This window comes from Sminthopsis crassicaudata, chromosome 3, assembly GCF_048593235.1.
Source record: "Sminthopsis crassicaudata isolate SCR6 chromosome 3, ASM4859323v1, whole genome shotgun sequence".
Lineage (NCBI taxonomy): Eukaryota > Metazoa > Chordata > Mammalia > Dasyuromorphia > Dasyuridae > Sminthopsis > Sminthopsis crassicaudata.
Genome location: NC_133619.1, coordinates 82,564,138 through 82,586,793, shown reverse-complemented (window position 1 = coordinate 82,586,793; position 22,656 = coordinate 82,564,138). Strand labels below are relative to the sequence as shown.

Here is a 22,656-nt window from a genome sequence, read left to right as displayed (position 1 = left end):
TAAAAATAGATATATAACTTTTTTTTAAAGCATCAAGGAAACTTTTTAAATGACACAGAAGAAAACAAAAATAGTATAGAAGGGGACACAAACAAATCTAGTTAGGCTTTTTGGCCTTTTTTATATCCTTTTGTCAATTTGCCGACACCTAAGGATTGCTTCTTAAAATAGTATTTTTAATGCACAAAATATATAGGATTACAAAGCAAAAATATTATATTGAAATAAGCATCAAAATATTTTTAAAATCTCACAAATCTTATACATAATTGTACATGTACAACTATAATCTGATTGCTTACCATCTCAGGGTAAGAATAGAATTTGAATTCAAAATAAAAAGATGTTAAAAAATTGTTCTAGAGTGTAATTGGGGAGGGGAAATAAATTATGTTAAAACAAAGTTCACAGATGCCGCGAAGTACTCCTTAATTAGAGAACAATTTTGCTACTATCTTATTAAAAATCTTTATGTATATAAACAAATATTTCTTTAAAAAGCAAACTATATATAATAGATACAATTTCCTACACAATCCTCTTTTTTGTTATTTGAATACTTATGTTTTTTGAGGATCATTATAAAAACAAAAAAAGTCTAAGAATTTTGCTACTGAAAAGTATAACATTACAAAGTAAAAAAGGAACCAACCTGATGTGAAAAGCCATAACCAAAGTTTCCGTAAGAAAACATAAACTCCACTTCAACCTTGCAGACAACCTAAACATGAAACAAATTCATTTTCATATATCAAATCAGAATGTTATTTTAATGGACAAAGTAACAACAAAGTAATGCTTTTCACTATATATAATATTGTACATATTGTATTACATTGTATTGTATGTATTATACTACATATAATATTGTATATTGTAACTATAATATTATAATATAATATTGTACAAAGAAAAGTCAAAAGTGTCTTATAATTCATGTCAGATTTGTATGTAAATTCTCCTATGACAGCAAAATGACTGTGAAATTGTAAGAAAGGTCAATGTCTGAACAGCAAAATAAATAAATAAACCCCAAAACCAAAACCACAAGGTTGCTTGGTTTTTTGTTTGTTTGTTTGTTTGTTTGGGGTTTTTGATATAGCACTTTGTATCTTGTGCTAAGCTTCCCTCTGCTATCATCTTCTGGACTTCAGTTCTTTGGAACTATTTGCTAAGCTATGAAAACCATCTGTTACAGTGAACCAATGGCTTAATAAGCAACAGGGATAATCTCTCCTGGACAATGCCATCCTATCCACTCCATGAATTCCCTTTTGCTAAAAATAGCTAACAAATGAGGGTCAGAATTCTCTTGACTAATTTAAGCTTATTTTAAAAATTATCTGACTAGTATACAGTTAGTCAAAACTTAAGCCAAGAGGGCAAGGTCATTGCCCTATCCATCTGAATGTCATTTTGCATATTTCTAACCAAAAACAAATGCGTGGCTTTTGCACTATATTCTATGCACTGATGCAAAACCTCCTCCTCTCTTCCTTACATTGAACAATTTTCAGAGCAAAATTAACAAGCAATATACACTGATGGTTTTTCTTGGGTTCTTATATTTTATGATTCACTGGCACAATACTTGTTAACTTATCTACAAAATGTTTCCACTTACTCTTGCTTTATGCACTTAGCTTACCTCTTTTCTTAGTTATATATTATAGTATTTTTTATTCTACTTAACATGTCCTTATTAACAATAAGCTAGAAGAGAATGACTTAAATCCATTATACTTTATCACTGCCTTTTGGGTCATATTGCAATATCAGTTCTTTAGAGATTAGGATATTATATTATTTGCAACCAAATTGTATAATTAGGAAATAAATAGAAAAATATGGGTTTTGCTGATAGGGAGCAACTTAGAATCACCAAAAGCATTTTACAATTTCCCAAATGTTATCCTGCTACTCTTTTCTACTGAATATGGGTCTGTAATGCTTACCCTAAAATTTATACTGATGAAATAATTCAACAGATGAAACATCAGGCTCAAAATCTAAGGGAAAATATATCCTTAATCTTGCTTTTCCTTCTGTGGACTACTAGGTAAAACTCTAACAATTGATTTAACATTTTTGGATTTGAAATAATCTATTAGCACATTGTCATCCACAAATGAAACTCTCCAGAGTAATAGAGAATTTTTCATGTATTTAAACTGGGGAAGTCATCCTCCATGACAGTGATCTTTGGAAACCATATATTTTTCCTGCTTTATAGAAATTTAATAAAAATTTACTCAGAAAGATTATTTCTGTAATTGCACCAACCAAGGAATCTTTTAGAATCTTGACATGTGCCTAGAAGATATCCTCCCATTGGAGAAAATCTTTTAAGTTGGTATTTTGTTCTACAAAGAATTTATTTGGTAATACAGCAGGATCTTGTATTCTCTGTAGCTCTTAAGCATTGTATGACTGTTACAAATGACAACAGATTACCTAGAAAGCCTGCCTATTCCCTTCTGATAGTTTTATTAAGATCATCCTCAAAATATGCACTGATCATTTTCAAAAAGATTCTAACTTAATTGGGCTTCATTTTCTTCACCTATAAAATTAGAAGCCTGGACTATATGTTCTCTAAGGTCCCTTCTAATCCTAAATTTATGATGCTATGAAAACTTCTTAAAAAAGAAAAATGTACCAATTTATCCCTCTAAAAAGAGGTAGCATTTCACAGAGCACAGAAATAAATATTGTCATTCTTTATTTTATATATTTTCTAGGAATATATGTTTGAGGTATAAAATAGTTATTAATGCAAAGGGAAAAATTTTTTCCTGAAGAACTCTTGGAGGGAGAGGAGAGAAATCCAACTACCAAGATTAAACTACCAAGGAATTTAGATTGATTAGAGAAATGGTGAGGAACAGCTACCACATTCATTACAAGAAAAAGTCAAGTCAAGAAGCATTTAATAAATAATTCCTGGTATATTCCAGGAAAATATTATTCTTGACTTCCCTTTACTCCCAATATCCAACTTAAGGTCAAGAGCCACAGAAATTTTCAGGAGGGGAAAAGACAACAAGTAAAAAGATCAGAAAATGAATATAGGACCAAAAAAAAAAAAAAAAAAAAAAGGAAATGTCTTCTTCAACAGGGCGTTCATGTCTAGAAAGATTTAAAAGTAATATATATATATATATATATATATATATATATATATATATATATATATTTCTTAAGTAAAATAAAAAGGACTTCAAAAATCTCACCAAATTAATGTTCAAAGTATATACTCCAACCTAGGCTAGGACAGCTTGACAGCATCTAAAACTGATAAGACTAAGAAAGAAGAAAGGAAAAGGAATGTGGGATAGAGATTTTACAGGCTTCTGACTCTTAAGATGATTTTTGGCTACCCATCAATTAAGTCAGAAAAAAATAATTTGTATTTAGTAAATCTCTTAATTGCTCATATTTTTTATTTTTTTATAAAGAGGACAGGCTCTGACTACCAAGATTTGAATTAAACCTCAGTGAAAGAGATAAGGAGCATAGAAATATTAAGCCTGCCTTCATTCACAATTTAATAAAGACCAGAAATATCTATACCTTAAAAAAAGTTTAAGACTTCTTATCCTAAGGCTGCTAGGTGGATAGAGTGCTGGAATGCTTAAGCTATAATCAAGAAGCCCTGATTTCAAATCCTCCCTCAGACTCTTGCTGTTGCCTCAGTTTCCTTATCTGTAAAATGGGGATAATAACAGCCCCTACCTCCCTGGGTGTTGTTATTTGTAAAATATTTTACAAATTTAGTAGCTGAAATATAAATGTTAGCTATTATTATTGCCTTGTGACACTGCAGTTTTACCTTTTTTATCATTTTGATAAAAATAAACTTTTGAGTCCTGGATATTCATGGGACAAATAAACCATGAGAGCAAAGAGAAATAGAAATCTAGGGGCTATATACTGGACTTTCTCTACCATGCTAAGAAATTTTTTCATCCTGGAAATTTAACTCTAATCCTGGAATTAGCATTGAAATACCCTTCTTCCTGAATCCTCTCTCACTGATGCCTCTTCCCAGCATCTCCATTTTAATGAGGCAACTCAGGTAATTATCTTTATTCCTATTCAGATTATGCTATGGTCTTTCTCTGATATGCCTCTGTGATGGGTACCTTCAGGTTTACCTCTCCCCCTAAAATTCCCTTTTCAGTTTCATTTTCTGTGTTCTCTTCTTTCATTAGAATATAAGCTCCTCCAGGGAATAGCATGTCTTTCTTTCTGTCGAGCATTAGCACAGTGCCTGGGACATAGTAAGCACTTAACAAGCACATGTTGATTAATGGTAGTTATGTGCCAGTGATGCCTAAACCTAGATTGTAGTATATTGAGAAGGGTCAGTACTGAAAATCTGCTGAAACCACCCAGTCACTGATGTCTAGACATGCAATTAAGGACTATGAGGCAAGTAGGTTTTCATCCCCATGTGGTATAGAAAGGAGTGGGAGAGAGACAGGGAAGATGGAGGTGCCAGGGCACTGTCTTGAAGGCTTTACAAATACTTTCTCACTTGATCTTCACAACAATCCTGGAAAGTAGCTGTTATTATAATTCTCATTTTACATTTGAGAAAGCTGAGATAAAACAGAAATTAAATGACTTGTGGGGGGTCACACAGCCAGTCAAGAAGTGTCTGAGGCCATATTTGAACCCAGGCCTTCTTGAATACAGGTCCAGTACTCTGTCCACAACTCTTACCTAGTTGCTTCTGTATGGGAGAGTTTGGTAGCAAAATCAAGTAAGATTTAGGAGAACAAAACAGCAGCATGGATACAGGGGTCTGGCATGTGCAATGTGTGCATGGGTTCCTTGGGTGTCTGGACGAGCCTCCAATTGGTGAATTGTGCTTCTCAAGAATCCTGACCTGGACAATGCCAGAGTAAGAACTGACCCACTCCTGATTTAGCTTCAAAATTGTGTATATGAAATTAATTTAATGAAACATGATAAATACATCAGTGGTATCCATTCTATTTGCTGCATTACCCGAAGACCAAAAATGATCTGAATTCTTTTCTCTTTGATTTTCTCTCTATTTTATAATCCAGATGCTGGGCCAGGTGGTCAGGGCTGCCTCACCTACATGCCCAGTGCCATCCACTCAGCGAAGCCAAAAATCACCAGGTAATCCCAATATGTATGAGGGCAGAGCTTTCAGCAGCTCTTCTCATACTTCTTGAACCTGAGGTCACATATCTTGTTTTCTAATCAGTCATTTAACTACCCTATATGTTCAACATAAGTGCTAGGTTATCTCAAAAATGACAACTTTCCAACTAGTCCTGAAGTTATCCATTTAAGTACTTTAAAATTTCTATAACCCTATTTTTATACTAAAATAAAACAGAGCAATGAGAAAGGTAAGAGAGGAATAATGTGAGCACAGTGATTAGTGAAGGCAAGTGGTTAACAATAATAGTGAGTGAATAAAAACAAATATATATATATATATATATAATATATATATAAAATATCAAATGCATTTTAAATTAATGTGTTTTTAAAAGTATTTTTATATAAAACTGTAGAGAACTCCCAGGAAGCTAGAAACTTCGGTAACTGGGATATTCCCCTCCTCTCAAGATTAATCAAGGGTGCATTGAATTGAAGGGTAATTGAAAGGTAAGGTAATTGAAGGGTGCTTGAAATCATGAGAAAACATAAGATTTTAGCACAATTTACTGGGGCATTGCAGACTTTACATAAGACTGAGTTTCTAGAAACTAACAACATGCTTCAGAGAGTTAAGATCATAGAAAACAGAAACCAGAGTTGGTCACAGCACAATGCCTTTTATAATAACATACACTTTTAAGATAAATAAAAAGGTTTTCCCTTAATAAACAGCTCTATTGAATTATCAGCAACCCCATCTCCTTATTTTCTACCACTACTAGCCCATTTGTATTGTATTCACATCATAAAACAATTATATTTTCTCTAATATGTCTCAATTACATGCATTTTGAAACAAATCCCTACCAGGTTTCGAATTTTCATATAAAATTCTTCTGTGAAGCATCCTTTCTAGAAGACATAAAGAAGAGGGAAATTTTTTAATGCATGACATTTCAGATAATGGATGGTTTGACACATTATTCAACCTCATATAAATCACATAAATGAAATGCTATTTATAAACAAAAAAGACATTTGTATATATAATCTAGGCATGATGAGAGAGAGAGAGAGAGAGAGAGAGAGAGAGAGAGAGAGAGAGAGAGAGAGAGAGAGAGAGATATGGAGGGGGAAAGAGGGAAGGAAGGGGAAGAGAGGGAAGAAGGGAGGGAGGAGAGAGAAAAAGAGAATGCTTCAGTTTATATTCAGATGCAAAGTTCCTTCTCTGGGTATAAATAGTATTTTTATTTTAAGTCCTTCAGAGTAGAGATGACTATACTACTAAAAACAGCAAAATCATTCACAGATGTCATTCTGGAACATTGCTATTATTTTGTATACAGTACATTTCAATTTGATTAGGACTTTCCAGGATTTTTTCTCTTCCTGAGAACATCCTCTCATCATTTCCCATAGAACAAAAATATTCCATCATAAACACACACATCAGTTTATTGAGTCATTTCCCAATTAATGGACATCCCATCAATTTCCAATTTTTTTCTGCCCTGAGAAGAAAGCTGCTGTGAATATTTTTTAGGCACATAGATCATTTTTCTTTTTTTCCCCCAAATCTCTTTTGGCACTTATGCCAAATAGTGTGTTGTTAAGTCAAAGAATATGCATGAATTTATAGTCCTTTGGGCACAGATAACTTTTGATCATTTATCAATTGGGGCATAGCTCTTATTATAATTTTGATTCAATTTCAGAAATGAGACCTTAGCAGAGAAAATTGCTTTAAAATTCTTTTTACAATTACTACTGCTATTTCCCCCATTTATTCTCTCCTTCACCTTGTCCCTCCTCAAAAGTGTTTAGGTACTGACTACTCCTTCCATCAATATACTGTCTCTTTTGTCACCCTACCACCGCCCCCTTCCCATATCCCATTCCCTTCATAGTTTCTATACCTCTATTGAACATGTAAGTTATTTCCTCTTTTTGGCTGCCTACATCTCTAAAACTAATCAGACTATTTGCTCTCTTTGTAGTGCCCTCTTCCTGTTGCTCTTTCTACCCATGCTCTTCTCTGCTGCATTAAAAGGGTAAAGATCACAGTTCACTCAAAGCATGAGTGTCATGAACTGAATTGGTGAGGGAGGTAAGGACTTCCTTCCCCTGCTCTTTTTACCCTTTTAAGAGAAATGGGATTAAGATGTTTGTTTCTGTTCTATGCTGTCTGTCCACTTTAGTTTCAAGTGCCTCCTCACTGAATCCAGTAGTTTGAGCCATGATGATTTCGGAGCCAGGTTTATAGGCTGGATAGTACAGTCAACCAGTTTAAGATAGAAGTCCTAAGAAACCAAGGTGTGTGACGGAGAACTATAGACTTGGAACTGAGAAGAGAGTCTACAAGAACCAAAGTAACCTATGAACCCAATCTCCTACTGCTCTCCAAAGACCAAAGTGATGTAAAGTGAGAAAGAGAATTATACCTCCCCCTTGTAGGGAGTAAATTTGTATGTTTGCAATTATATCTTCTGAAAGAAATATTTCCATATAAAAATTAATCAATTAGTGATTTCTATTCCCACAATTGAAAGAATAACACTGGTGGGAGTTAGAGCCATTTGCAGTCTCCCCTAAATCCCCTTAAGGATCTGGAAAACCTTGAAGGAGGGTGGAAATCTAAATGACCAGGCCTTTCAGACAGTGAGGGCCTAAATAGTCAATATAATTCTATTTGTAGATCAGTTAAGTATATATTAAAGAATCAGAACTGAAAGAAATTCAAAAGACAATTAGTCTAAAATCCTGCCTGAACAAGAATTCCCTTTACAACATATCCAATAACTGTTTGAAAACCTTCACTGAAAAGGAATCTATTACCTTCAAAGGTAGCCTATTTTGGATAGAAAGTTTTTATTTATATCAAATGAATTGCTTTTGTAATGAACAAAACAAATGCAATTAAAAGTAGAAATAGGTGAAGTTTTCTGACTTCATCAAAGAGTTTGAAGGTAAATACTGATATTGAGTCTTCCAGTAACCATGTACTCATCTGATAAAACTGTTACAACAATACATACCTGAATTATTTCATAAAGATGTAAGCTAAAACTTCCCAACAGTACAGGGTATGCTTCCAAATCATCAAATTCCATTAGTTCCAAATAAATCATATTTCTTTCATCATCTTGACGTCTTGGAACCTAAATAATAATAATGATAAAAGTAATTATAGCTGATATATAATATTTTAAACAGTGCTTTATGTGTCCTAATTTGATTACAATAATTGTATCAAATAATGTGCAAATATTATTATTCTCATTTTACAGATGAGGAAATCAAAACATGGAGATTAGTAGCTTCCTCAAAATTACACAGCTAATAAATAACAAATCCAGATCACAAGATCATAAGATTTAGAGCTACAAACGACATTAAAGATCATATGGTCCAACCAATTCCTTTTTCCAATTGAAACAATTCATGTTAGGTGAGTTAATTGACTTAACTCTCAAATTAGGCATAGTCTTTGCTCACTCACTTTCTCCCATCTAATCTGTTGTCAAATTCTATCAGTTTTACCTTTGAAACTTCTCTTATGTATTTTCCTTCTGACATCATCACCACTCTAGTACAAGCCCTTATCACTTCATGCTTAAACTACTTAAACATATAATCTTATACATATAATCTCCCTATTCAAAAAAACTTATTTCAATAAATATCATCAGCATTAAATATCAAGTCATCTGTTTGAGGTAAAAAGCTCTTCAAAACTTGACTTTCTTCCTACCTTTCAAGTTTTCTCATACCTCTATGGTTCTCCTCTCATATATTCTATGATTTATAGTGACAAGTGGTTGTTCTTTGATTTCTCAACTCTGAGCGTTTTCCCTGGTTGTCACCTCAAGTCTGGATTTCTTTCCCTCTTCTACCTCCATTTCCTGGCTTCCTTTATCTCTCAGCTAAAATCTTAAACTTTTCTCAAATTCCCTAAATGCTTAAGTTGCCCTTTTGATATCATTTCTAATATGTTATATTTACATCTTGTTTATACATAGCTACAATGCAAGCTCCGTGAGGGCAGGAATTGTTTATCTGCTTTGTTATTCCCTTATTCCCAGTGCTTATCCTAATGCATAGCACATAGCCTCAATAAATGCTTGTTGATTTGACTTTACTTTATTTGTTCAAGGTTATAAAAGTCATTATAGATTTCAAACTCCAGTTGTCTGACTCTACATTCGATACTTATTACCCTACACTTTCAAAATGCATGAAGTTAAACTTAGAATCTCATTTCATTTCACCTTAACATATTATTAAATTAGCTAAACTTATGATTAAGTAAAATTAAATAATAAATTAAATGAATTTAAAGTCTCTTCATCAAGCATTTTATAAACAATGAAAACTGGTTTTCATGTGTGATATTAACAGACCACAATCATGGAGAAGAGATTCTGTTTTCTGACAAAGATGCCCTGGGCATCTATTATGTTCTTATGTGCCAATTTTTACATAATCCCTTGTGATCTTTTGCACAAGCCATTCCTCTTCCTATAAGGCTCTTTTTTGAGTCTACATTTCTCTTAATCTATCAATGTCCAGTTCAAATACCACCTTCTATATGAAGCTGTCTTGGATCACCCAGCCAGAAGAGATCCAATCCAATAAACATTTATTAAGTAGCGTAATCTAGCATGATAATCTATTAAGAGAAATGTGGTATGTATACAAATTGATATAAGCACTGGACAACCCAGATGTTTAAAAAGTTAAACTTTTTCCCCCTCAGGAAGCGTTGTTGAAAAAGCTACCTATTTTCTCAGGTGCAATAGAGTCTACTCTTCTCTTCCTTTTCTACTTTTGACCATTCATAATATCTGTTCAGGATATATCAGGATATGTGCATACTGATGAACTACTGAACTATTCAAATAGTTAATGACTCTTAAAAATGGGAAAAGGAGAGAGAAAAAAAACATTAATTTTTTATCAGTCTTTCCTACAGAAGTTAAATTAAATGGCAATCTAGATAAGGAGACAATGAGAAGGCAAAAAAAAAAAAAAAAAAAAGTCCAGAAACTGCTGCAAATAATAGCTGATTTCTTTGAAAAGGAAAGAGACATGGTCTTCAAGAGTAACAGTATTTAAAATATAAATGAATTTTCAAAATTTTTGGGTCGAGGATAATGGCAAAAGACTTACAAGCATTTTAATCTCACAAAAATGTGAAGAGTTGGGAAGGAGAAAATTAATTTAAAGAAAGCTTGGCATGTGACTCCATTAGGCCTGATCATTCCAAGAGGATTTATGGATGAAACTGCAAGGACGACAATAAATAGAAGAAAAAAACAGATTTGCTAAAATGCTATTACTGGGTGGCACAGTAGATAGGGCCTGATCAAGAGTGATCCAATCCAATAAATATTTATTAAGCATACACTAAAATACTGTGCTAGGGATATAGCAGAGATGAAAAAGACAGATTTCATTATAAACCTATATAGTAATCCTGGGCAAGTCACTTAACCTCTGTTTGACTCAAGGTTTCCTTCTCTGTGAAATGAAAATAATAAAAATATCTCTACTTCCCAAAGTTGTTGTAAGGATCAAATAAGATAATAATCATAAAGCCCTTAGCTCAGGACATAGTAGGTACTACATAAATGTATTATCATCAAAAATAATGCCATAGTAACAATAACTTTAAGGATTGCAAAGCATTTTATATATGCTATTTTATTTGATCCTCAGAACCAGTTAAGTAGATTTTACTATAATGTCCATTTTATAGAAAAAGAAACCGAGACTGAGAGAAATTAAGTGACCTACTAGGGTCCCACAGCTAAGTGTCTGGAAATCAAGTTCAAGGAGTCAGGTCTTCTTGATTCCAAATTCTAGCACTCTAGTTATGGTGCCACCTAGATGGAATTACCTTGTTTGGGCTCTTAACAACTCAGTCCTCAATATATAATATGAGGAAGTAGAAATAGAACCTAAGAAGACAAAGTAAAGAAGGTCAAATTTATTAGATCAAGTGTATACCATAATGGAGGCAACACAAGTCTGAAAGCATTTGATGGATTAAATTTCAAGATAGATAAAACACAAAAGAATTCCAGCTCCACACCCACAAGAAAGGAAAGATACTTGGAGATATATCCATTGCTGGTAGTGAAATGGGCTGCCCTTGACTCCTAACTTTGGAAAAATGCAGAAGACAAGAAAAATCAGACTAGTGTAAAATAAAAAACAAGTAGGAAATAAGAGTTAGGTAAGGCAGTGAGTATCTACTAGGAAATAAGCGATGAGAACCTGTCAGAGGATTTAGACTAAGCCCATTCTGATGTACTGCTGTACGAGAAGATATAGAAGGGGCTCATGACTCTTAGGGCAGTGAGAAGAGCGCATATGATGGTACCAATAACACTATTTGGCCCTTTACTAATTAGACTGGTGTACAACCTTGTTTCTTATAAGTTATTTTGAGTTCACATTTCTTTAGACTTTTATAAAACCCTACTGTTCTGAAGAAATGCTAAGCTCTGCATTTTACTCAAGGCTTAGAAATAAAAAGCACTGTTTCTTTTTCTAGAGAGATAAAAGATTTGCACAGTGAAAAATGATCTGAGTATTTAGAACTAATACTAAACAATCTGACAAAATTAAAGAGCAGTATTATATTATATTATATTACATTACATCAATCCAAAATATTAATTTGGAATTCATATACCTCTAGTTCATGAATTATTCAGTATTAAGCACAGCAGGTGGTGAATGATATAAACTGTAGTCGATATCACTTTTTGTTCTTTAACATAGTAAATTGCCTTATGCTATTGGGATTGAGTTGTATGGCAATATCTGCCCAGAAGCTCCATAGAATATGTTCCATAAATTTGTTGGTTGATTCTTCACTCTTTTATTTGATATATCCAATTACTTGTCAAATGTTGTGATTTCTAATTCCATAATATCTCTTATATGTCTACTCATACAGCTAATACCCTCACTCAGAGCTTTAGCACCTCTCACTTGGACCACTGCAATAGTTCTTTTTGGTCTGCTTACCTTAAGAATTCCCTACTTCAAATACATCCTTCTTTCACCTACCAAGGTGATTTCCCTAAAGCCTAGTCCTGATCCTGTTGCCCCTTTCACTCAATAAACTCTAGGGGTTTCCTATTATATTAATGTAGGAGTCTATTAAAAAGCTATGGGAGTAAGAAAATCAAGGGAGAGAAAATAGAAAAGTACTGGGGTCAAACTCTTGAGTATTATACTAAGGGAATATTTATACGATTAGCATACTTATTATTTGTAAGTCTGTATAAACATTTTGTTAGTTGAAATAAAAACTTTAATGTTACCTGTACAGAGAAGTATTTCACTTCATCAAACTTAACAGCAGGTTTTTTCTCGTTGTTCTTGAAATTCACGGAATGAGCTTTAGTACATTTCATGATCTTGTTTATAGTGATGCGAATAAATAAATTTGTATAATACTGTAAGTTGACTGAAAATAGATGTTGAAATTCAGGAAGCATATTTTTTGGCTATTGAGCAATGATTTTGTATCAACTTTATTTAGACAACTCAGACCAAAATCTTTCAATCAATGAAAAAATATTAACTGATAGGGGCAGCTAAGTGGCGCAGTAGATAGAGCACCAGCCCTGAATTCAGGAGGATCTGAGTTCAAATTTGGTCTCAGATACTTAACACTTCCTAGCTGTGGTGACTCTGGGAAAGTCACTTAACCCCAGCCTCAGGAAAAAAAAAATTATATATATATATATAAACTGATACATGTAACAAAAAAAAAAAAAAAAAAAAAAAAGCATCTGTTAAGAATAGCTCTTTTTGTCCATGACTACATAGAGCAACACAGGTGGTGCACAGAAATCAGACTCCACATACTATTCCCTGTTAAAATTTTCAACATATTAATTCATAAAGTGTCTATGAGAATCTAAGATTTTTGAAGGCAGATCATATTTTCAATGCTAAGTAATATGCCTTTTCAATAATATGTGATAAATAAATGCTTACTTGCTTACCTAAACATATAATTTAATAGACTGATGAAGAATATTGATAACATAAATAATATAATTTTAAGGAAATTATAAAGTTAAGAGCAATAAGCCAGTATTTAGGATGAAATAATTTGGCCTGAATTATCCAGACTTACTATGTACATTGGTCAAATTTGTCAGGTAATTTCTACTCTGATTAATTTCAGATACATACTTATGCACTAGTCTATCATGTTACTTAATAAAATTCTATTCATGAAACTATATTTTGCTTTTTCTGATCAAAACAATTCCTTTTAATACCAAACAGAATTTTAATTTCAGTAGATTATAAAAGGATGGAAAAATCATGATACTTAAATGACCGCACTTTAGGTATACATTTAGTTTACTTTAAAACCATTAAAAATAGTAATGAGCAGACTTTGAAAAAGAGGATAATTTAGTCAACCAGCACTTTTTTCCAGACAGCATGGAGATAGAGACAGACAGACAGATAGATAGACACAGACACAGACACAGAAAGAGAGAGACAAAGACAAGAGAGACAGAGTAGGAAGGGAAGGGAAGGGAAGGAAAAGGGAAAAGGGAAGGAAAAGAGGGGAAAAAAGGGTGAGATAAAGATCCTATTAAATTAACCAAAATTAGCTTCCCCTGAAGAGATATAATCTGTATAGTTAATCATTCCTTTTCAAAGAGGACTAATGACATGGTGAGGATGTCTGACTTGCCCATAAATTGGATATGTGAGACAAAGTTGCACAATCATCAGCTTATTTTCTCTAGTCCCAGAGTAATCTAAATCTATGGAAAGACAAAAGTCAAGACAACAGGTGTCTTTAGTGTGTGACCAAGCTTCAAGTACCCCACAGCAATTGCTTCAATTACCTTCATGGCATTTGGAACAAATGGTCCTCATCCATCCATTCTGCCAGGGAAGTCTTTACATGCTTAAGGCAGACATTCCCCCCCCAACTCACAGATAGGTTTGAGGCCTGTTGGTTAACCCTCAATCTTGCTTAGCCAACCTATCAAGACAATTTTACCAGGTGTGGCTGCTATAGCCTCTTGGAACTACTGATGAGACATTTAACTTAATGATCACAGGAATGACTCTTGATATATACATTATTTTCTGGTTATCAAGTATTGTTCAGTCATTTCAGTCATGTCCAACTTCATGACTTCATTTGCAGTTTTCTTGGCAGCGATTTGGTGTGGTTTGTCATTTCCTTCTCTAGCTCATTTTATAGATGAGGAAACTGAGACAAACACGAGTTGTGGTTTGCCAAGGGCTACACAGCTAGAAAGTGTCAGAGTCCAGAGTTGAATTCAGGAAGTCTAGTCTTCCTGACTTTAGGCCTGGCACTCTTTCCACTGTGCTACCTAGCTGCTCCAGTGTCTCTCCATACCACCCACAAATCTTTCAAGGCACAGATTTTTTGAATAAGAATTGGAGAAAAGAAAATTATTAGAAGAGGAAAAAAAGAAAAAAATTGGGAAAAAAAAGTATATGGCTTTTTAAGAAAGGTATGGAGTTATTCCCAAGAACAATGTGCTTACCCATGATATAAAAATTAATAGAGTTGTCAATGGAAAAAAGAAACTGAATTTTACTTTAAACATTTAAATAAAAGAAGAGAAAGGATACTCCTGGGTGAAAAATGTCTGCATTTCTTTATGTGAACAGCTAGGCAGCCAACCTATGAGAATCAAAGAAACAAAAACATTAGGTTACTAAGTGATCACATTTAAAATAACAACTGTTTTTCCTTTTATTTTATTCTATACAGAGTGGTTCTGTTAATGTCTCTCATTTTTTGGCTTGTAAAAAATAAAAATAAAATATAAAATAAATAAGTAATATAATAAATATGTAATATAAATATAATAAAATAAAAATAAAATTATTTTACTAGTTTTCCCTAAGGAAAAAAAAAAAAACAGGTAAAAAATTTAAGTAAATGGAGATAAAAGGAAAAATGAGATGTTCATCAATGTTTTGAATGTTTATAGAAATGAGTAAACTCTCCATGTTAAAAATAAATTCCTGAACATAAAACTTTGAAAACTTTTTTGGATTATTAAATTTTTTCTATTAGCTGAATGATATTATATGATACTGTGTCAATAGAAATATACTGTTTGATACAGAACTCAAAGTTTTCTATCATTTAAAACTCCAAAGATATTTCTGAAACTTTTCGTTAATTGTTGAAGTGAATGAGAGAGAGAGAGAGATACACAGAGACAGAAAAAGACTTAGATGTCAGACTTAGAGTCAGATGGGCTGATGATTCAGAGGATGTATAAAAGTATTCAATGAGTTTTTTTAGATTTTCTTTTCTAGATGTTCTGCTTGTGAATTGTTTGGAACTAGTCCAAAGAGTTAGGTAGGCAAAGAATCTCATTAAGTCTCCAAGCAGATATGAACACGACTACCTCTTCTTTTTGTATTTGCAAACAACAACTTAGTGTTATCACCTTACACCTATCACATTGGCTAAAATAACAGAAAATGAAAATGATAAATGTTGTAGGGCAGTTGGAAAATTGGGACACTAATGTACTCACAATAGAGTTATGAATTGAAATAATAATTCTAGAGAGCAATTTGAAACAATGCCAACAGCCCTCTTTGTAGTGGCCAGAAACTGGAAACTAAGTGGATGCCCATCAACTGGAGAATGGCTGAATAAATTGTGGTATATGAATATTATGGCATATTATTGTTCTGTAAGAAATGATCAACAAGATGATTTCAGAAAGGCCTGGAGAGATTTACATGAATTGATACTGACTGAAATGAGCAGTTCCAGGAGACCATTATATTCTTCAACAACAATACTATATGATGATCAATTCTGATGGACGAGGCCCCTCTCCAACAATGAGATGTTCCAATATCAGTTCCAATAGAGCAGTAATGAACTGAACCAGCTAATCCCAATGAAAGAACTCTGGGAGTTGACTATGATTTCCTCCACAGGCTAATTGTACACTGTTTCAAAGTCTGATTCTTTTTGTACAGCAAAATAACTGTTTGGACATGTATACATATATTGTATTTAACTTATACTTTAACATATTTAACATGTATTGGTCAACCTGCCATTTGGGGGAAGGGGGAGGGAAGGAGGGGAAAAGTTGAAACAAAAGGTTTTGCAATTGTCAATGCTGAAAAATTACCTATGCATAAAATTTTTGTAAAAATTAATTAATTAAATTAATTTTTAAAAAAGAAACAAACAATGCCCCAAAGATTACAAATTTGTGGATACAATTTGACTCAGTACACCACTTCTAGGCCTGTATCCTCAAATCAAAAAGAGAAGAATGTTAAAAATTGTTTTTATGTATAATTGGGAAAAAATAAGATTTTTAAAAAGATGAGTGGGCAAGGAATTTAAGAGGGCAGTGTAAAGTTGGACTTTTTCACCAGTGGATCAAGATGGAGAAAAGAGGAAAGTATATCTAGAACAGGGACACCAACCAAGAAGAGAATTAAGAGATTCAGATCTTAAGGTAGACAAAAAAGATATGGGGTTGGAAGATGAAAGGAGAGGTAGACTGACAATAGATTGTGACCACAAAAGGAATTTAAGAGTACATGAACAGTATATCTTAGAATGATGGAATAAAGGAATAGATCAAATGAAATAAGTTGAAGAATTGTACTGTTAGGATATTTGAAGAATTATCATTATTTATGTTGAGGTCCTCTAGTATTAAGACAGCAACTGGAAAGATATTGAACTCATTAAAGAAAGAAGAGGTATGTCCTGTAAGTTGGTAGACAACAACCATCCAGAATTTTGACTAGGTGGAAGATATGAATTAATTGAACCTCAAAGGAGGATAAGCCATTGGGTGATGAAGGCAGGTAGAGAACTTGGAAGTAGCAATGGGGAGCAAGGAATATTCCAATTCCTTCACCTTGACCAGTTGAGTTGTCAGGAAATTAATGAAAAGGACAGCCAGGGAGTCAGGAAGGAGCCAAGGCTCAATGAGAGCCCGAAAATAGAGTGGGAAAGAAAAAGATTTAAGATGAAAGCAAATTTGTTGTCTATGAAACTGGCATTTAAAAAAAGGCATGGAAAAGGTGTGTATCTTTGGGATGAGAATGAACAGTGGGAATGAGGATTTGGCAATTGGGTATGGCAATGGGGTTAAAATGATGATCAACAAGGTTTGGATACATAAAAGTATGACCTGGTAGGGGGGGAGGGTTGTTAATCAATCAAGTAAGTACTCATAAGGTATTATTATCAAAGAAGAGTCCTTTCAGAGTTTTAGACAGTTAAAGGGAGTTACTTGGAACAGAAGGAATATTCTTCTTACCCCAAGATAGGAGACCATGCTGGACACTTGATGCATTGCAGCCCTCTACCCAAGCTGCTTTTCACCACTGGGATGTCAAAAGTTAACTGAACAACTGGGGTTGAGTGTCCTGGGAAATTTTTGAGTCAGTGACTATGTCATTGCCAGAGCACCAGTAGCTAATGGAGAAAGTGACCAGCAGATAAAACTTGACTGCTTGATTAGATAATGTTCAATACCACCAATTCCTAATCAATAATATTGTTCCACTGTGTTCTGATCTGATGTGGCTTAGGCCTGTATCCTCAAATCAAAAAGAGACTATAACCCATAAAGACTATAACCATAATTATGTTACTGTATTCTGTTAAAAATCATTCTGTAATGCTTATGGTAATCATTTTTATGCATAGGAATAAACCTATTATATAACTGATTATGGTGATCATTTTTATGCTTAGTAATTTTCTTCCTGTATAGGAATAAACTACCTATGTACATATTTGTACACTGAATACTTTTTAAACTCCCCTGTCTTTGGAAAACCCTTCATACTTTTGAGCCATAACTTTTACTATTATTAGCATTATGCCCTGATTTATTATCCAAAGAGCAGAAGAATGGAAAATGTAATCATCATAATCAGGATTTAATCTAATTACCTTAATCAGAAGGATCTCTTAGCATTGTGCCTGTTACATGGCTGGGTATTAGAGGAGCAGTAGGTAGATTAGCCCCTGTACTCCCACCTGCAAATATAACATAGGTTATGATAAACTTCAAAAGATGGACGAACTAACCTGGATTTGATTCTCACCAAGAAAAATTGGTTACTACAGTAGAAGAGGTAGGAGACAAAAAGGAAGGGAGGAAATGACCCTTTGTGATATAGGAGTGCCATGTAAAATCTGTCTTTTATCATGGTTTTTAGCATTAAATTCTCATGAATTAAATATTCATATGAGAAGTCATCACAAAAAAGATAGAAAGCTCCCAAGAATGAAAAATACAAGGAATAACTGTTCTGAAGATTAGGAAAATGGAATTACTTAAATTAACCAATGGAGATGCCTAATATACTCATCATATAAAAAAAAAATTTTAAGACATGTACATAAGATAAAAGCAATGGCAGGTAATAGACACACCAAAAAATGTGTCATATTCCATTAAATAAGTAGCAAAGTCTATCAAAGAAAGTTAAGAAAACTTGAAATGGTTGGTTGGGAATTTTTTTAGTTACACTAGGAACAAGAGAAGGATTTTTTAAAAGTAGAAGACAATGCTTAGTGTGGATGTGCTATTGATAATAGAACGGAAATAAGAAAAAGACCAGATTGTCAAAGACAATGGAAGACAAAAATGGTAAATTTTGGAGGAGCTATGGTAAGACAGGAACACTAATTCACTGCTAGTGAAATTCTGATTCGTATCAACTTTTCTGGAAAACCATTTGTAATATATTTAAAGTGTCACTAAACTGTATTATCATCTTTGACATGGTAAAACTACTGAGGTATATACTTCAAAGAATCCAAAGACAAAAAGAATGCTTCTATAAAAACAAAAAACACTTTACAATAGTACTTTTTGTGGTATAAAAAACTGGAGACAATTTTAGAGTACCTATCTGCCCCTGACAAATTCTAGTAGCCTGATCCAAATTCCTAAATACTGTCAAAGAACCAGAAGAGATATCTGAAAGATAATGGGGACCAAGAAAGATATTACAGGAGGAGAAAAGAGCAAAAATTATCCCAATTTTCAAGAATTGGGAAGAGAGTGAAGTATACAAATTTATAGTCTATTGAAGTTGACTTCAATTCCTGGATAAAATTCTAAAGTGTATTTTTAGGAGTATGATTGGTAAATACTTTCTCAGAAAAGGAAAAAATTATCACAAAGAAATGGCTCTATCAAGAACTGTTTGTCAGACTAATTTCAATTCCCTTTCTGGTAAGGATTATTAAATTGAAATACTTCAGTTTTCTTGCCTCAGTTCCTCTGAATTGTAATACCTCATTTTCCCTGAATTATTATGCTCTGAGTTAGCCACCCCACTTCCTGGCCATTAGAACTGAGAGAATTGGGGCTTTGAAGCTCTGGCCACTCTCACATTCCAAAGAGTCATAAAACTCCAGATGGCTTCTCCAGATCCCTGGTTAACTCCTGTTCTCAGACTTCTTGTCTCCTGCTCTACCATCTTCTTGACACCCAATCTGTCAGGACTAAGTTATGGTGCTTTCCTGGAATGTCCACTCATCTGTGCTCTGTCCCTCCCCTTGTCTTTGTTTCCCTGACAGCTGGAGCCCTATTAAAGTCTCTAAAATTACTTGCTGAGGGCTGGATGCTTTGAGACAAGAGTCCCATTCAGCTGGCTGTGGGGCGGAAATGGATCCTGCTCGGCTGCTAGTCCAAATTCTCCACTATTAAAATATTAAAAACCCTAATCTCTGTCTTGCCTCAGTTTATCTGGCATTACAAGACTAGTACACATTATGGTGGGTTTTTTAAAAGTACCACTTTACATATTTAATAATCTATCTTATAGGTGAAAGATACCCTAATATTTACCAAACAAAAGACCTAAATGAATGTTAATGTGTTTACTGTAACTATATGGCATGTTTTAAAGTTTGGATATTGTCTCATTGTATCTAGTTTAAACAATGGTACCTTTGTTAATTTGTTTTGGTCATCTGCTACTCTTGCAGAAGACAGCAAAAAAAGGTTTAGTCTAAATTCCCAAAAAGGTACAGTTACACAAATAATTGCTATCTGTTGAAGGATTGGGCTCTTGGCTCTGGGAATATACAGATAAAATGTTTTACACACTTAAACTCAAGGGCATGTGGTTTGATAAGCTAGAAGCCTCCTGTCCCTCTCCCTTGTTACCTTTTTTTTTTTTTTTTTTTTTTTTTGCCTCCTTTGTGAATTTTAATACTCAAAAGATCTCAAATGGCAGATTTAGAAACAAAGGCATTAAATAGCACCTTGTCTCCCCAAACAGTTAAAACCTGGAAAACTCAGACAACACTGAGAAGCAAGGGAAGCTATTAGGAATGTCATAAGTCACGCAGAAAGGTGAAGTTTCTCTTGTTCATAAGGAAGAGTCAGAAGTTCCCAACCATTATGGATTTGCATCCCAGATTTAGGCACACAACATCAGAAGAATCTATAGCAGATGTGAAGCCAGAGATTCTACAAATCTGGCAGAACAAATCTCAGTAAGTATTTAGGGGTCCAATTTGTAGTCATATTCTTTTTTCCCCATTTTTTTAATTATAGATTTTTATTTTCAAAATAGGTACATGAACAATTTTTGACATTCACCCCTACAAAACTGTATATTCTAATTTTTTCCTTCCTTTTCCTTTCTTCCCCAGTTGGCAAGTGATGCAATATATGTTGAACATATGTAATTTCTCTATATATGGTTCTACAAATATCATGTGTAGTAATATTCTCAAGACCAAGAGTCAAGGCTCTTAAGATCTAAGATCCAATATTTCATCTCAATATACTTGACTTCAAATGCATAAGTTTTATGTGAGGTTTGTCTTTCATTTTTCTTTAATGGGCTACCATTAAATAATTTATTTAGAGAAATTTGTTCTTAAATGATAGGGAAGACTGAGAAACTCTGAAACCCGACCCTATTCCCAATTCAACAGATTGGGTAATGTTACAAGATATGTATAGCTGATTTTAACAAAACATTTGATAAAAGTCTCTTGTGGTAATATTATGAAAAATAATAAAAGATGTAGTCTAGGTTATAGTACAATGAAGTAGATTTATGAAGTGTTGAAAGATTGGATTCAAAAAGTAGTCCTTACTGGTTTGCTGTGACCTTGAAAGAAAAATTCTAGTAGATTGTCTTGTGACATCTGTTCTTAGTCATGTATCATAACATTTTTAATCAAAAACTTGGATAAAAACATTAATGACATGCTTACTAAATCTGCAAGTGAAAGAAAGTTAAAATACATAGTTAACAACAGATTAACTATGTCAGGATCTAAAAATACTTATACAGGGTTAGAATATAGATATTAAGAGGGATAAAGATAACTATAATTCTTACATTTGGACTAAATGACTTCATATAGAAGAACTGCACATGTTTAACATCTATTGGATTATTTGCTGTCTAGAGAAGGGGGGGTAAAGGGAAAGGAGGGAAAATTTGGAACACAAGGGGATGAACACTGAAAACTATCTTTGTATGTATTTTGAAAATAAAAAAACTTATCAAATAAAAAATTCATGAAAAAATTTATGTCACCAAGTATAAGAAAAGTTATGGTTAGAAAAGTTTGTCTACAAAATATCTACAGGTTTTAATGGACTGAAAGTTCTATATGAGTCAGCAATATGATATGGCAGTAAAAAAAAGATATGGCAGTAAAAAAAAAAACTAACAGTCTTAAGGTTACCTTAAAATTTAGGATAAAATCCCACTCTATTATGACCTAGTCAAGTCTATATAGAATACTGTGTTCTGTTCTGGGCATCACATTTTAGAAAGGATAAGCTAGAGAATATTAAGAGGAAGGTAATTAGAATGGTGAAGGACCTTGAGTTCATTCACCTTGAGGAACTATGCAAGGAATTGATGTGGTTTAGACATAAGAAAAGATATAGGGGAGATAAAATAGCAGTCTTTCACTAGTTGGATGGCTGTCCTGGGGAAGAGTTATCAGACTTTTTCTATTAATGTTAGAGGGAGGTATTGGGAGCAATGGGTAGAAACCGCAAACTGCAAAAATGGAAATTCAGGCTAAACAAGAGGAAAAACCTACTAGTAGGATTTCTCAGGAGGCTGTAAATTTTCCCTCACTGGAGGCTTTTAAGAAAAGGCCCAATCAATCTTTGGGTATGTTAGTTCAGCCATATTTTAACTAACAGTTCCAGCTCTAAGATTCCATGAAGCTGTGGAAGTATTAATTCAAACTATTTAGGAAACAAATCTAAGGCAGTAAATTGAGATAAATACCAAAATTAAATTGAGTCTTTTATCTATAATAATGCAATATTTTTTATATAAAACTGCAGTATATGTTAAATGAACATAGGTATATGAAACCTCAATAGTTAATTCAAAATACTTAATACTTAATACTGTATGAAACTAGATCGATCTCCATAGTAACCATAGTCAAAGTAATACTACTAATAATAA

The 22,656-nt window shown here is 33.4% G+C and overlaps 1 protein-coding gene across 6 annotated transcripts in view; it reads right to left on the bottom strand.

The window, feature by feature from the left end:
- C2CD6 (C2 calcium dependent domain containing 6) overlaps window positions 1–22,656 on the bottom strand; it is a 118,738-nt gene that overhangs the window by 63,564 nt on the left and 32,518 nt on the right. For 4 of the 6 annotated variants that reach the window (XM_074299030.1, XM_074299028.1, XM_074299029.1 and 1 more), the window contains 5 exons: window positions 14,803–14,854; window positions 12,483–12,628; window positions 8,181–8,303; window positions 6,013–6,057; window positions 653–721 (listed from right to left, as the gene is read on the bottom strand). In XM_074299030.1, the coding sequence (XP_074155131.1) occupies window positions 653–721; window positions 6,013–6,057; window positions 8,181–8,303; window positions 12,483–12,628; window positions 14,803–14,854 (435 nt within the window). Of the gene's footprint in view, window positions 1–652; window positions 722–6,012; window positions 6,058–8,180; window positions 8,304–10,314; window positions 10,336–12,482; window positions 12,629–14,802; window positions 14,855–18,133; window positions 18,221–22,656 lie in introns of those variants that run through there. The other 2 variants (XM_074299032.1, XM_074299033.1) reach the window with 2 other exon arrangements.